This window comes from Oncorhynchus mykiss, chromosome 18 (assembly GCF_057628025.1).
Source record: "Oncorhynchus mykiss isolate SJ-2025 chromosome 18, ASM5762802v1, whole genome shotgun sequence".
Lineage (NCBI taxonomy): Eukaryota > Metazoa > Chordata > Actinopteri > Salmoniformes > Salmonidae > Oncorhynchus > Oncorhynchus mykiss.
Genome location: NC_143039.1, coordinates 73,205,655 through 73,221,003, shown reverse-complemented (window position 1 = coordinate 73,221,003; position 15,349 = coordinate 73,205,655). Strand labels below are relative to the sequence as shown.

Sequence of the window (15,349 nt, the reverse complement as noted above, 5' to 3'; positions counted from 1 at the left end):
GTACCACCTCATCACTGTTAATCATGACGTCCAACTACAGTATAGTACCACCTCATCACTGTTAACCATGACGCCCAACTACAGTATAGTACCACCTCATCACTGTTAATCATGACGTCCAACTACAGTATAGTACCACCTCATCACTGTTAATCATGACGCCCAACTACAGTATAGTACCATCTCATCACTGTTAAGCATGACGCCCAACTACAGAATAATACCACCTCATCACTGTTAAGCATGACGTTCAACTACAGTATAATACCACCTCATCCATCACTGTTCTGTACTTAGACTATGATATTGTACTGTGTGTTATCTTATGACCGGGACGAGACTATTTAGCTCTGCACTATTCTGTGCCATGTCTGTGGCTGTGTCCCAAATGGCAGCCGATTCCCTATAAACCGCACTACTTTTGACCAGAGCCCTATGGAGAACCATAAGGGAATAGGGTGCACACCTTGATGCCACGCTGTGTGTTAAGGTATGACAGGGACTAGGTCATGTAGCTCAGGGTCAGCCCTGTCTTATGTAGTGCAGGCCAGGAGAGATAGGACAGGATGTCCTAGTCCCATTGTTCCAGCCTTGACAGGCCTGACACTACAGGGTCATAGGCAGCACAGTAACGTCTAGGCTGTTTGGTTGTAGGATTAACCTGTGTTATGTTTGCTTGTATTCATCCAGCCAGCTGTAAGAGGTTTAGCACCAACCCGACTGTCTCTTTCTCTCACACGTGTGTACACTTTCTCTCTCTCTGTCTCTGTCTGTCTCTCTCTCTGTTTAAATCTGACTGGTTCACTCATCATGACCTAATCTCCCCTAACACACACACACACACACACACACACACACACACACACACACACACGTGCAGCATGGATAGAGAGCGTAAAGTACTAGACCGATATAAAACCCTGCAACTTATCCAGAATGCCGCAGCCCTCCTGGTGTTCGACCTTCCTAAGTTCTCCCATGGCACCCCGCCGCTCCGTAAGCTCCACTGGCTTCCAGTCTAAGCTCAAGAGGAACTGCCCCTCCCTACCTTCAGGCTATGCTCAAATCCTACACCCCAACCCAAGCACTCTGTTCTGCCACCTCTGATCGCTTGGCTCTCCCACCCCTAGGGGAGGGGAGCTCCTGCTCAACCCAGTCTTCTATGTCCTGTGACTGTACCCAATTCGCTAACCGCTAGGCTACCTACTGCCATGAAGAGTGGAAACAGAAATGTTGCCTGGGAGGGAGTTATATACCTGTGACTGTACCAGGAAGTGTTACCACTACATCACTGCTCTGTGTGCATGTATGTGTCTGAGTGTGAACCTGTGTGTGTGTGTGTGAGTGTAGCTTACCTCTTTCTACTCACCCAGATAACAGGCCTGAGTGTCACTGCAGGCGTTGACCAGATGGTGGCGCTACACACGTCCTCCCAGGATGATGTTCTTCTCTACATCCAGAGAGGGGAGCTGTGCCCCGACCAGGACCGCATCGGGGAGCTGGTGGGAACGCTCATCGACCACTTCACACGGTCAGTGGCCACGGTCAGGGGGTGTCGGGTTCGGTAGACCAAGCTGCACTGGGCTGGCCTGGTTAAGCATTCACTGTAGTCAGTGACGACATGTGTTAGCATGATCAAACCTCCCTGAACAAGGTTTGAGACTGGGATTGTGTTAGCATGGTCAAACCAGCTTGAACAAGGCCTGAGACTGGGATTGTGTTAGCATGGTCAAACCAGCCTGAACAAGGATTGAGACTGGGATTGTGTTAGCATGGTCAAACCAGCCTGAACAAGGATTGAGGCTGGGATTGTGTTAACATGATCAAACCAGCTTGAACAAGGACTGAGACTGGGATTGTGTTAGCATGGTCAAACCAGCTTGAACAAGGATTGAGACTGGGATTGTGTTAGCATCATCAAACCAGCTTGAACAAGGCTTGAGACTGGGATTGTGTTAGCATGGTCAAACCAGCCTGAACAAGGATTGAGACTGGGATTGTGTTAGCATGATCAAACCAGCCTGAACAAGGATTGAGACTGGGATTGTGTTGAGACTGTGATTGGTTTAGACTACAGCTCTTCCAGGGCTTTTCACACTAGCCAACTGTTTCAAGACAAGTTGTACTGAGCTGGCCTGGTTAGGAATTCACCATAGTTGCTGAAACCTGAAAAGCTGATCAGGACAATGTGTAAAGAAAATACCACAGTCAGCACGGTTTGGTTGGGGTCAGCAGGATAGCGTAAATGGGGTATCAATGTCAAACTTAATTAAAAACTTCTCTCAGGGACCTCCTGAGTCTAAGGCACTGCATTGCAGCAAGTAGCCTAGTGGTTAGAGTGTTGGGCCAGTAACCGAAAGGATGCTAGATCGAATCCCAGAGCTGACAAGGTAAAAATCTGTCGTTCTGCCCCCGAACAAGGCAGTTAACCCACTGTTCCTAGGCCATCATTGTAAATAAGAATTTGTTCTTAACTGACTTGTCCAGTTAAATAAAGGTAAAATAGTAATAAAATAAATTGCAGTGCTTGAGGTGTCACTACAGACCCGGGTTTGATCCTAGGCTGTATCACAGCCGGCTGTGACTGGGAGATACATGAGGTGGCACACAATTGGCCCAGCGTAGTCAGGGTTAAAGGAGGGTTTGGCCTGCCGGGATTGTCTTGTCCCATCGTGCTCTAGCGACTCCTTCTGGCAGGCCGGGCGCCTGCAAGCTGACCTCGGTCGCCAGGTGTACAGTGTTTCCTCCGACCCATTGGTGCGGCTGGCATCCAGGTTAAGTGAGCAGTGTGTAAAGAAGCGTCTTGGCAGGGTCGTGTCTCGGAGGACGCACGGCTTTTGACCTTCGCTTCTCCTGAGTCCGTAGGAGAGTTGCATTGATGGAACGAGACTGTAACTACCAATTGGATATCAGGAAATTGGGAGAAAAAAGGGTTAAAAATGTGTGTGTTTATATGTATATATATATATATATATATATATTTATTTATTTTTTCTCAGACCTTAATTCTAAAGTTTATATTGATAAGTCTGAATCTGATGTCTGATTCATAATGGCATTTGTCTCTGTCATAGTTTTGAATCAGATTCGTGGCATTAATAACTGCCATATTTAAATGTATAATCATTTGTTATTGTCAGACTGATTTTCATGGCCCTCCAGTGTTCAGGTTGTGTTTAGGATCAGCTTTCCCTCTCCCAATCCTGACCTGAACCATTTGAACCAAAACTGACCAAAACTGACCTCAGATCAGCGTCTAGGGGCCTCCGATCAGCGTCGAGGGGCAACATCACCCTGCACCCCAACAGGCAGTTTTTGAGGCCCGGCCAGCAGTCTCTCCACTAAGCCTATGGTCTTCCAGCAGTCTCTAACAGCACCCATCCCAAATTGATTGGATTCCTAAATCTTAATCTTCAAATCCAGTCAGGGCCATACTGATTTAAAGGATTGGCCCCTTTTTTTTCCAATATTCGTCTAAAATTACATGTCCAAATCGTACTGCCTGTAGCTCAGGACCTGAAGCAAGGATATGCATATAATTGATACCATTTGAAAGGAAACACTTTGACGTTTGTGAAAATGTGGATATTAATGCATGAGAATATAACACATTACATCTGGTAAAAGATAACAGAAGAAAAAAATAAGTATATATCTTTTTTTTTTTGTTTCATCTTTGAAATGCAAGAGAAAGGCCAATATATGACTTAGGAATCTAGGCGCAATTTAGATTTTGGCCACTAGATGGCAGTGTACATGCAAAGTTTGAGACTGATCCAATGAACCATTGCATTTCTGTTCAAAATGTTGTATCAAGACTGCCCAAATGTGCCTAATTGGTTTATTAATACATATTCAAGTTCATAATAGTGCACTCTCCTCAAACAATAGCATGATATTCTTTCACTGTAACAACTAGTGTAAATTGGACAGTGCAGTTAGATTAACAAGAATTTAAGCTTTCTGCCCATATCAGATATGTCTATGTCCTGGTAAATGTTCTTGTTACTTAAAATGTCATGCTAATCACATTAGTGTACGTTAGCTCAACTGTCCCGTGGGGGGGGGGGCACCGATCCCATAGAGGTTAAAAACACCAGAGACCTTACTCCTACTTCTTCTCATTGTAATGTGAAATGTTCGTTTTTAGTGCTAACCTCTGAATCGTCATTTACACTGTCCAAATATCACCTCATGTACTGTAGTTACAAATTCCTCATGTCCCATTAGCCCATGATTATCAGTCATATGTTTTTAACATCACACATTGATGTCTGTGTGGGATACAGGATCAGTCTTGTCTGTGCAGTAGCCTGCCACCTCATTAATATACTGGTATCTTGGGTACAGACCTGGATAGTATACTGGTATCTTGGGTACAGACCTGGATAGTAGGGGTACAGACCTGGATAGTAGGACAGAACTCTGCAGGCTATCTTTGCAGTAGATTGCAACACCGCCCCCTTTGGCAGTTATATCTTGTCTGAAAATGTTGTAGTTTGGAATTAAAATGTCTGAATTTTTGGTGGTCTTCCTAAGCCAGGATTCAGACACAGCTAGAACATCCGGGTTGTGCTAAAGCAGTGAATAGAACAAACTTAGGGAGGAGGCTTCTAATGTTAACATGCATGAAACCAAGGCTATTACGGTTACAGAAGTCATCAAAAGAGAGCGCCTGGGGAATAGGAGTGGAGCTAGGCACTGCAGGGCCTGGATTCACCTCTACATCGCCAGAGGAACAGAGTAGGAGTAGAATAAGGGTGCGGCTAAAAGCAATAAGAATTGGTCATTTAGAACGTCTGGAACAGAGAGTAAAAGGAGGTTTCTGGGGGCGATAAAATAGCATCAAGGTATAATGTACAGACAAAGGTAAGGTAGGATGTGAATACAGTGGAGGTAAACCTAGGTATTGAGTGATGAAGAAAGAGATATTGTCTCTAGAAACATCATTGAAACCAGGAGATGTCATTGCATGTGTGGGTGGTGGAACTAATAGGTTGGATAAGGTATAATGAGCAGGACTAGAGGCTCTACAGTGAAATAAGCCAATAAACACTAACCAGAACAGCAATGGACAAGGCATATTGACATTAAGGAGAGGCATGCTCAGTCGAGTGATCAAAAGGGTCCAGTGAGTGGAGAGGTTGGGTTGGGGGTCACGGCGATTTAGACAGCTAAATCGGTAGCAAGCTAGCATAGGAGCAAGCTAGCATAGGATGGAGGTCTGTTATTAGCCAACTCTTGCGTTCCGTCAGTAGATTAGTGGGTTTCCGTGTGGTAGAGGGGATTAATCCAAATCACACAACAACAACAAAAATAAAAACAATAGATATAGTTATAGAGGCCCAAGAAGAAAAATAAATAAATAAATACAAATAAAATAAAAATTGTCCGATTGTCTATTCAGATAGCAGCCGATAAGATAGCCAACGGCTAGCAGGCCGCAGATGGGCGCCCAGGCAATGTTGCGCCGGAGGAGCCAGCCGGACAATTCCCTCGGGTAGACAACGTCGGCAGTCCAGCTGTGAAGGCCCGGTGGGGCTCCGCGTAGGCAGCAAAACGGGTCCGGATAGGTGACTGCAGCCCAGGAGTGATTGATGGAACTCTTCAGCTGGCTAGCTCCGGAACAATTGATGTTAGCTCCGGAATCGACGAAAGCCGATAGTCACAAGGATAGCAGCTAGCTAGCTGTGATATCCAGGTATGGATGTCCAGAGCCAGCGGCCAAAATCCAGGGACATGGAGAGAAAAATTGGTCCGGTATGTTCCGTTCCGAGCCGCGCTGCGCTGCACCGCGCCATACAAAACTGGCAATAGATTCTCGAGCCAAAGGACAGCCGATGACCACAAACCGTGGTTAACTGAGTGCTAACGATTAGCCAGTAAATAAGCTAACTAGCTTCTGAACTAGCTTCTGAACCAGCTTCAGAGTAGCTTCTGGACCAGCTTCTGGCTAGCTCCCGGCTAGCTTCTGGCTAATTTCTGGCTAGCCTCTCGGAGGATTACAGATCTGAGGTAAATAATACTTTTTTATATAAATATAAATTGGTGAAGCGGATTGCAGGAGAGTGTTCTGAAGATGAGTTTTTGGAAAATTAAAAATGTATGTGAAAAAAAAGTTGTAAATATATATATATACGGGACACGACAGGACGAGGACAAAAATACGTCTGAACTGCTATGCCATCTTGGGATAGGGATACAAATGTGTGCGAGGAGGAGGAGCAGAGCAGCAGATGACAGTATAAACAAGTTATTTTTCCACTCCCTCTCGCTCTCTTTTCATCAATCCCTTCTGCCAAGAAGTCAGTCCCAAGACCACTAGAGTCATCCCCCAGTCAGGCCTCTTCTCACGTGGCTGTGGAGAAAGGTTTGGTCTGAGAGTGAGTCATTGGAGCAATCGTGTTACCAGTCTGCTTCTCTCTGCCCCCAAGACAAACATTGATGCTTATTATGTAGTGTGTGTATGTAGTGTGTGTGTGTGTGTGTGTGTGTGTGTGTGTGTCTCAGTGAGAGAGTAGAGCTGTTTCAATCTGGGTCAATGTCATCAGTATTAGTGGAAAAACAGGTGAATTCTCTATGTGACTCCAATGAAGACAGGCTGTCTGGTTCACTGTCTTCTTACATTCCTCTTCTTCCCTCTCTCCTCCTCCTCCTCCTCCATCTCTCTCTCTCAAATCAATTCAATGGGCTTTATTAGCTTGGGAAACCTATGTTAACATTGCCAAAACAAGTGAAGTAGATAATATACAAAAGTAAAGTCTCTCTCTCTCTCAAATCAAATTGATTTATATAGCTGTACAGACACCCAGCCTAAAACCCCAAACAGCAAGCAATGCAGGTGTAGAAGCACGGTGGCTAGGAAAAACTCCCTAGAAAGGCAGGAACCTAGGAAAAAACCTAGAGAGGAACCAGGCTATGTGGGGTGTGGCCAGTCCTCTTCTGGCTGTGCCGGGTGGAGATTATAACAGAACATGGCCAAGATGTTCAAATGTTCATAAATGACCAGCATGGTCAAATAATAATAATCACAGGCAGAACAGTTGAAACTGGAGCAGCAGCACAGCCAGGTGGACTGGGGACAGCAAGGAGTCATTATGTCAGGTAGTCCTGAGGCATGGTCCTAGGCTCAGGTCCTCCGAGAGAGAGAAAGAGAAAGAAAGAGAGAATTAGAGAGAGCATACTTAAATTCACACAGGACACCGGATAGGACAGGAGAAGTACTCCAGATATAACAAACTGACCCAAGCCCCTCGACATATAAACTACTGCAGCATAAATACTGGAGGCTGAGACAGGAGGGGTCAGGAGACACTGTGGCCCCATCCAATGATACCCCCGGACAAGGCCAAACAGGCAGGATATAACCCCACCCACTTTGCCAAAGCACAGCCCCCACACCACTAGAGGGATATCTTCAACCACCAACTTACTTACCATCCTGAGACAAGGCCGAGTATAGCCCACAAAGATCTCCGCCACGGCCAACCCAGACAGGAAGATCACATCAGTGACTCAAGCCACTCAAGTGACGCACCCCTCCCAGGGACGGTATGAAAGAGCACCAGTAAGCCAGTGACTCAGCCCCTGTAATAGGGTCAGAGGCAGAAAATCCCAGCGGAAAGAGGGGAACGGCCAGGCAGAGACAGCAAGGGTGGTTCGTTGCTCCAGAGCCTTTCCGTTCACCTTCACACTCCTGGGCCAGACTACACTCAATCATATGACTCACTGAAGAGTTGAGTCTTCAGTAAAGACTTAAAGGTTGAGACTGAGTTTGCGTCTCTGACACGGGTAGGCAGACCGTTCCATAAACATGGAGTGCTATAGGAGAAAGTCCAGCTGTTTGATTAGAAATTCTAGGGACAATTAGGAGGCCTGCGTCTTGTGACCGTAGCGTAAGTGTAGGTATGTACGGCAGGACCAAATCAGAGAGATAGGTAGGAGCAAGCCCATGTAAGGCTTTGTAGGTTAGCAGTAAAACCTTGAAATCAGCCCTTGCCTTGACAGGAAGCCAGTGTAGGGAGGCTAGCACTGGAGTAATATGATCACATTTTTTGGTTCTAGTCAGGATTCTAGCAGCCGTATTTAGCACTAACTGAAGTTTATTTAGTGCTTTATCCGGGTAGCCGGAAAGTAGAGCATTGTAACAAAAGCATGGATTCATTTTTCTGCATCATTTTTGGACAGAAAGTTTCTGATTTTTGCAATGTTACTTAGATGGAAAAAAAGCTGTCCTTGAAACAGTCTTGATATGTTCTTCAAAAGAGAGATCAGGGTCCAGAGTAACGCCGAGGTCCTTCACAGTTTTATTTGAGACGACTGTACAACCATTAAGATTAATTGTCAGATTCAACATAATCTTTGTTTCTTGGGACCTAGAACAAGCATCTCTGTTTTGTCCGAGTTTAAAAGTAGAAAGTTTGCAGCCATCCACTTCCTTATGTCTGAAACACATGCTTCTAGCGAGGGCAATTTTAGGGCTTCACCATGTTTCATTGAAATGTACAGCTGTGTGTCATCCGCATAGCAGTGAAAGTTAACATTACGTTTTTGAATGACGTCCCCAAGAGGTAAAATATATAGTTAAAACAATAGTGGTCCTAAAACGGAACCTTGAGGAACACCGACATTTACAGTTGATTTGTCAGAGGACAAACCATTCACAGAGACAAACTGATATCTTTCCGACAGATAAGCTCTAAACCAGGCCGGCCTCCTTGTCTCTCTCTCTTGTCTCTCTCTTGTCTCTCTCTGTCTGTCTCTCTCTCTCTCTGTCTCTCTCTCTCTCTGTCTCTCTCTCTCTCTCTCTCTCTCTCTCTTGTCTCTCTCTCTTGTCTCTCTCTGTCTGTCTCTCTCTCTCTCTGTCTCTCTCTCTCTCTGTCTCTCTCTCTCTCTCTCTCTCCCCCTCTCTCTGTTTCTCTGTCTCTCTCTCTCTTGTCTCTCTCTCTCTCTCTCTCTCTCTCTCTCTCTCTCTCTCTCTCTGTCTCTGTCTCGCTCTCTCTCTCTTTCTCTCTCTCTCTCTCTGTCTCTCTTTCTGTCTCTCTCTTGTCTCTATCTCTCTCTCTCTCTCTCTCTCTGTCTGTCTCTCTGTCTCGCTCTCTCTCTCTTTCTCTCTCTCTCTGTCTCTCTCTCTCTGTCTCTCTCTTGTCTCTATCTCTCTCTCTCTCCCTCTCTCTCTCTTGTCTCTCTCTTGTCTCTCTCTCTGTCTGTCTGTCTGTCTGTCTGTCTGTCTGTCTCTCTCTCTCTCTCTCTCTCTCTCTCTGTCTGTCTGTCTGTCTGTCTGTCTGTCTGTCTGTCTGTCTGTCTGTCTGTCTGTCTGTCTGTCTGTCTGTCTCTCTCTCTCTCTCTCTCTCTCTCTGTCTCTCTGTCTCGCTCTCTCTCTCTTTCTCTCTCTCTCTGTCTCTCTCTCTCTGTCTCTCTCTTATCTCTATCTCTCTCTTATCTCTATCTCTCTCTCTCTCCCTCTCTCTCTCTTGTCTCTCTCTTGTCTCTCTCGCTCTCTCTCTCTCTCTCTCTCTCTTGTCTCTCTCTTGACTCTCTCTCTCTCTCTCTCTTGTCTCTCTCTCTCTCTCTCGTCTCTCTCTCTCTCTGTCTCTCTCTCTCTGTCTCTCTCTCTCTGTCTCTCTCTCTTGTCTCTCTCTCTTGTCTCTCTCTCTCTCTCTCTCTGTCTCTTGTCTCTCTCTCTCTCTCTCCCCCTCTCTCTGTTTCTCTGTCTCTCTCTCTCTTGTCTCTCTCTCTCTCTCTCTCTTCTCTCTCTCTCTGTCTCTCTCTTGTCTCTGTCTCTCTGTCTCTCTGTCTCGCTCTCTCTCTCTATCTCTCTCCCTCTCTCTCTCTTGTCTCTCTCTTGTCTCTCTCTCTCTCTCTCTCTCTCTCTCTCTCTCGTCTCTCTCTTGACGCTCTCTCTCTCTCTCTTGTCTCTCTCTTGACTCTCTTGTCTCTCTCTCTCTCTCTCTCTCTCTTGTCTCTCTCTCCGTCTCTCTCTCTCTCTTGTCTCTCCGCTCTTTCCGTTTTAGGTTGTGAAAGGCATCATCCTATCCTGAAATAGCCTGTTCTTCCTCCTCCTCCTCCCTCAGTGGCTGTCCTTGATTAACTCCTGTCCTTGTTGAGAGAGGCGAGCCATGGCCCTCCCTGCCACGGAAATGGGGGCAGTTCTCTGTTTCTCTCTCTCTCTCTCTCTCTCGCTCTCTCTCTCTCTCTCTCTCTCTCTCTCTGTCTCTCTGTCTCTCTCTCATCCTATGCCTTATCTACATGCAGAGTTCATCCTTAAAATCACATATCAAGTATGAGAACTGTGGAAATCTTCTCACACACTCCTCCTCTCCTACATGAATTAACAGGAGGAGAAAAGTGAAGTCCTAATTTCAGTCAGTCATTTCTAAAATCTAAAAGTGAATGTGCCAATTCTGAAAGGAGATTCCAAAGTTAAATTTAGTCAATGGACAGAGATTTATCAATGGAACTTGTATACCTTTGGTGGAATAGTTTCAACTAAAGATATATATATTTAAAATAAGCAGGGGGGAGAGAGTGAGCGAACCAGCTCTGCCATCTTTCCATGAGGATGTTTTCACATGTTCACATCCAACAGTTCAGCTGCATTTCAGACAGACATTCTGACCTCAGCAGCAGCTCCTAGGAAGCTGCCATCTCCCAGTTCATTCCTGGTAGCCTAGTCGGACAGCAGACTTTCTGACCGCAGCAGCAGCTCCTAGGAAGCTACCATCTCCCAGTTCATTCCTGGTAGCCTAGTCGGACAGCAGACTTTCTGACCGCAGCAGCAGCTTCTAGGAAGCTACCATCTCCCAGTTCATTCCTGGTAGCCTAATATCATCTTCAATCTGACTGTTGCAGTGCAACACTCTATATTCCCTCTCTCTGATTGACTTGAGTAGTGAGGCAAGCTGCTCTTATCTCTGAGGTGTGTGTGTGTGTGTGTGTGTGTGTGTGTGTGTGTGTGTGTGTGTGTGTGTGTGTGTGTGTGTGTGTGTGTGTGTGTGTGTGTGTGTGTGTGTGTGTGTGTGTGTGTGTGTGTGTGTGTGTGTGTGTGTGATGTTCTATGGCATCCAAGACTCCATTAATCGGATCCAAGAAAAGGATTGATAATACATATTAGACTATATAACAAATACATGTGTTATTTAGTCATGTAGTAGACACTGTTATCCCAGAGAGACTTACAGTTAGTTTGGCAGTTACCTGTAGGTCTTTTCAGTTGGCCTGTCTCCCTGTTATTAGACATGCTTTAGGTTGACATTTTAGTCATGTAGTAGACGCTGTTATCCCAGAGAGACTTACAGTTAGTTTGGCAGTTACCTGTAGTTGGCCTGTCTCCCTGTTATTAGACATGCTTTAGGTTGTCATTTTAGTCATGTAGTAGACGCTGTTATCCCAGAGAGACTTATAGTTAGTTTGGCAGTTACCTGTAGGTCTTTTCAGTTGGCCTGTCTCCCTGTTATTAGACATGCTTTAGGTTGTCATTTTAGTCATGTAGTAGACGCTGTTATCCCAGAGAGACTTACAGTTAGTTTGGCAGTTACCTGTAGGTCTTTTCAGTTGGCGTGTCTCCCTGTTATTAGACATGCTTTAGGTTGACATTTTAGTCATGTAGTAGACGCTGTTATCCCAGAGAGACTTACAGTTAGTTTGGCAGTTACCTGTAGGTCTTTTCAGTTGGCGTGTCTCCCTGTTATTAGACATGCTTTAGGTTGTCATTTTAGTCATGTAGTAAACGTTGTTATCCCAGAGAGACTTACAGTTACTGCGTCCATCTTAACACATCTAGGTGGGACAACCACATGTCACAGTCATAGTAAATACATTTTTCCTCAAATAAAATGTATTATCAGCAAGGTCAAAGATAATGCGAGGTGGGGTGGCACTCAACATGTGGTGTTTTTGCTCTAACCTACACGAGTAATTGTTTTTCTACCCCAGAATGCACCCTGGGGAGACTCAAGATGCTGGGGCCAGCTGGTTGAGATTGGTCTTTGTTGGCGGTGATGACGACATTGCTACGTCAAGTTGCGGTTTGGCCAGTCTGGTCCTCCATGCCAAAACAAGCACCCTTCCCATCCGTTACCCAAACCCAATTCAATTGAGTCCATGTGTTCGCACAACGTGGTGTTTTGCAGCACTGGCTTACATTTTAGTGTATATGTATGTAGGTTAAAGGGACAGTTGGTTGAGGTGGGTCTCTGGTGCTGGTGATGATATTGGTGTCGATCACAATGCTACATCAGTGGGCTGTTGGTTGGAGGGCTGTCTGGCCAACGGCCGTCCGTGTCTTAACAAGCCCCCTGGCCCATCCTCTGCCCAGTCTAACACCCAGATAGCGTCCTCTTCCTACCCACCGTACACTGCCCCTCTCTGTAGAGGCCGCAGATGCTGCCGTTGCCCCAGCAATGTTTGCCAGGCAGCTGAGGAGGAAGTGTGAATTTAGATTGCAGGCGGAATCATGGGCTTTGGGGCTTGGGGCGGGCTGCTTTGGGGCTTGGGGCGGGCGGCTTTGGGGCTTGGTGCGGGCGGCTTTGGGGCTTGGGGCTTGGGGCGGGCGGCTTTGGGGCATGCACTGCAGCCTCAATTTGCCTAGCTAGCCAACGTTAGCACGCTTAACTAGCTTCCCCCGGTTTGATACACTCAATAGAGGTACTACATAATCGTATTGGATGATGAATAACCTAGCTATGGCAGCTACTAGTAATGAGTCGGCTTGGTTGGTTGGTTGCTGTCTCTCATATCTCCCTCCCTGCTACCCATGTCACTCACAGTACGGCCCATCCCCCTCCTGGTAGAGCGGAACATATCTCCCTTCCCTCGTGTTTTATCAGCTCCAGTCAATAAAGTAGCTTAAAAAAATGACTTTTCTGCTGCTTCCCTCACTTCGATCGGATCGGGTCTAATTGTCCTCGGGTCCTGGTGGAAAAGCCCCAGGTCCATTTCGGTATGGGTCCAACTTTTTGGACCCATGAAGACCTCTAGTACGAATGAGTTGTTTTACCACTCTGGTACAATGGTGTGAATTAGTTGCTTTAACACAGTGGAACACTGTGGTGTGAATCAGTTGCTGTGCTACTCTGTACTGAGGTGTTAAACATGTCCCAGGCTCCACACTGGGCCTGTTTCTCACCTGTGAAAGCGAATCTCTGAAGACCAAGAAGTAGAGAGGGTAGTTCCATGAGATAAAGACATGATGAATTGAGGAACAGTCTGGGTCTTTAGCAGTCCGGTAAACTACCATCATTCATCGTTCAAACACTCAGGAGATTCCTGTCCCAAAAACTGTCTATCCATGACTTCTTCATCCAGCTTTAAATGACTCTTCCACCATGACCTCTTCATCCAGCTTTCAATGACTCTTCCATCATGACCTCTTCATCCAGCTTTAAATGACTCTTCCATCATGACCTCTTCATCCAGCTATGACTCTTCCACCATGACCTCTTCATCCAGCTTTAAATGACTCTTCCATCATGACCTCTTCATCCAGCTTTAAATGACTCTTCCATCATGACCTCTTCATCCAGCTTTAAATGACTCTTCCATCATGACCTCTTCATCCAGCTTTAAATGACTCTTCCATCATGACCTCTCATTCAGCTATGACTCTTCCACCATGACCTCTTCATCCAGCTTTAAATGACTCTTCCATCATGACCTCTTCATCCAGCTTTAAATGACTCTTCCATCATGACCTCTTCATCCAGCTTTAAATTACTCTTCCATCATGACCTCTTCATCCAGCTTTAAATGACTCTTCCATCATGACCTCTTCATCCAGCTATGACTCTTCCACCATGACCTCTTCATCCAGCTTTAAATGACTCTTCCATCATGACCTCTTCATCCAGCTATGACTCTTCCACCATGACCTCTTCATCCAGATTTAAATGACTCTTCCATCATGACCTCTTCATCCAGCTTTAAATGTCTCTTCCATCATGACCTCATCATGCACCGTTAAATTACTCTTTATTTCCTATTCCATCACTGTCTCTCACGATGGGATAGTTGGTTAGGTAGAGGTGCTGACCGGTCTCTCACGATGGGATAGTTGGTTAGGTAGAGGGCCTGACCGGTCTCTCATGGTGGAATAGTCAGTTAGGTAGAAGGCCTGTCTCTCATGGTGGGATAGTTGGCTAGATAGAGGGCTGGTCTCTCATGGTGAGATAGTTGGCTAGATAGAGGGCCTGTCTCTCATGGTGGAATAGTTGGTTAGGTAGAGGGCCTGTCTCTCATGGTGGAATAGTTGGTTAGGTAGAGGGCCTGTCTCTCATGGTGGAATAGTTGACTAGGTAGAGGGCCTGTCTCTCATGGTGGGATAGTTGGCTAGATAGAGGGCCTGTCTCTCATGGTGGGATAGTTGGCTAGATAGAGGGCCTGTCTCTCATGGTGGGATAGTTGGCTAGATAGAGGGCCTGTCTCTCATGGTGGAATAGTTGGCTATAGAGGGATGAAGGAGTGTGGAGGGAGGGAGAGAGGAATGAGGGGAGTGTGAAGGGAGGGAGTGGGGGAGGGATGAGGGGAGCGTGTGAAGGGAGGGAGACGGATGAGGGATAGGGAGGGAGAGAGGGATGAGGGAATAGAGTGAAGGGAGAGGGGAGAAGGATGAGGAGAGAGTGAGTGGAGGGAGATAGGGATGAGTGGAGAGAGAGAGAAGGGAGGGTTGAGGGGGAGAGTGTGAATGTCAGTTTAGTGAGTTTTCATTTTTTGGGGGGGGATGAGTTTGTTCTCATTTTTATCTTATTTAAACCATTCAACCACAAAGCAACATACTTGTATTTCTGGGGCACACTCGTTTAACACCCCATGGACACAGTGCTATAAATAACCTTGCCTGCCATGGTGTTCTTCACAGACAGATAGTGTTACAGCAAGTGCTATGGAGGTGCTATGAGGGAGATGCTGCTAGGTAGGTTTCTTTGCAGTTTGTCACAGAGAAATTACTGGCTGGAATACATATAGAGAAATTACAGGGAAATGACTCTGTTTTAGAGAAAGTGGATGTAGGGCAGGCATCGTGGTGACTCGGTAAGGAACCCAGACAGCCGCTGAGCCCCCTGGTCGTGAGCTGAGTCTTCAGGACCTGGTAGTGTAGTCATCAGGCTGTTCTGGAGTCTGTTGTTGTTCATATTAGGAGGGGCAGTCATCACAGTTGCAGCCCAGATCCCATCAAATTATTTACAAAGCGTCTCAGAGTAGGAGTGTTGATCTAGGATCAGTTTTGCCGTAATGAATAGGATTGCATGGACATGGGATCCTGATCCTACTCTTAGATGCATATGAATATGTGCCTTGATACTGTGAGGTGATCTGAGAGCCCCTCTAACAGGCAGCTAACGACTTGGAACCC

At 46.1% G+C, this 15,349-nt stretch overlaps 1 protein-coding gene across 1 annotated transcript in view; it reads left to right on the top strand.

Moving 5' to 3' along the window:
- Positions 1-15,349, top strand: part of myo1g (myosin IG) — a 98,702-nt gene that overhangs the window by 66,257 nt on the left and 17,096 nt on the right. Inside the window, exon 21 of the mRNA XM_090209352.1 lies at positions 1,374-1,531. Coding sequence (XP_090065478.1) covers positions 1,374-1,531 — 158 coding nt within the window. The remainder of the gene's footprint in view (positions 1-1,373; positions 1,532-15,349) is intronic.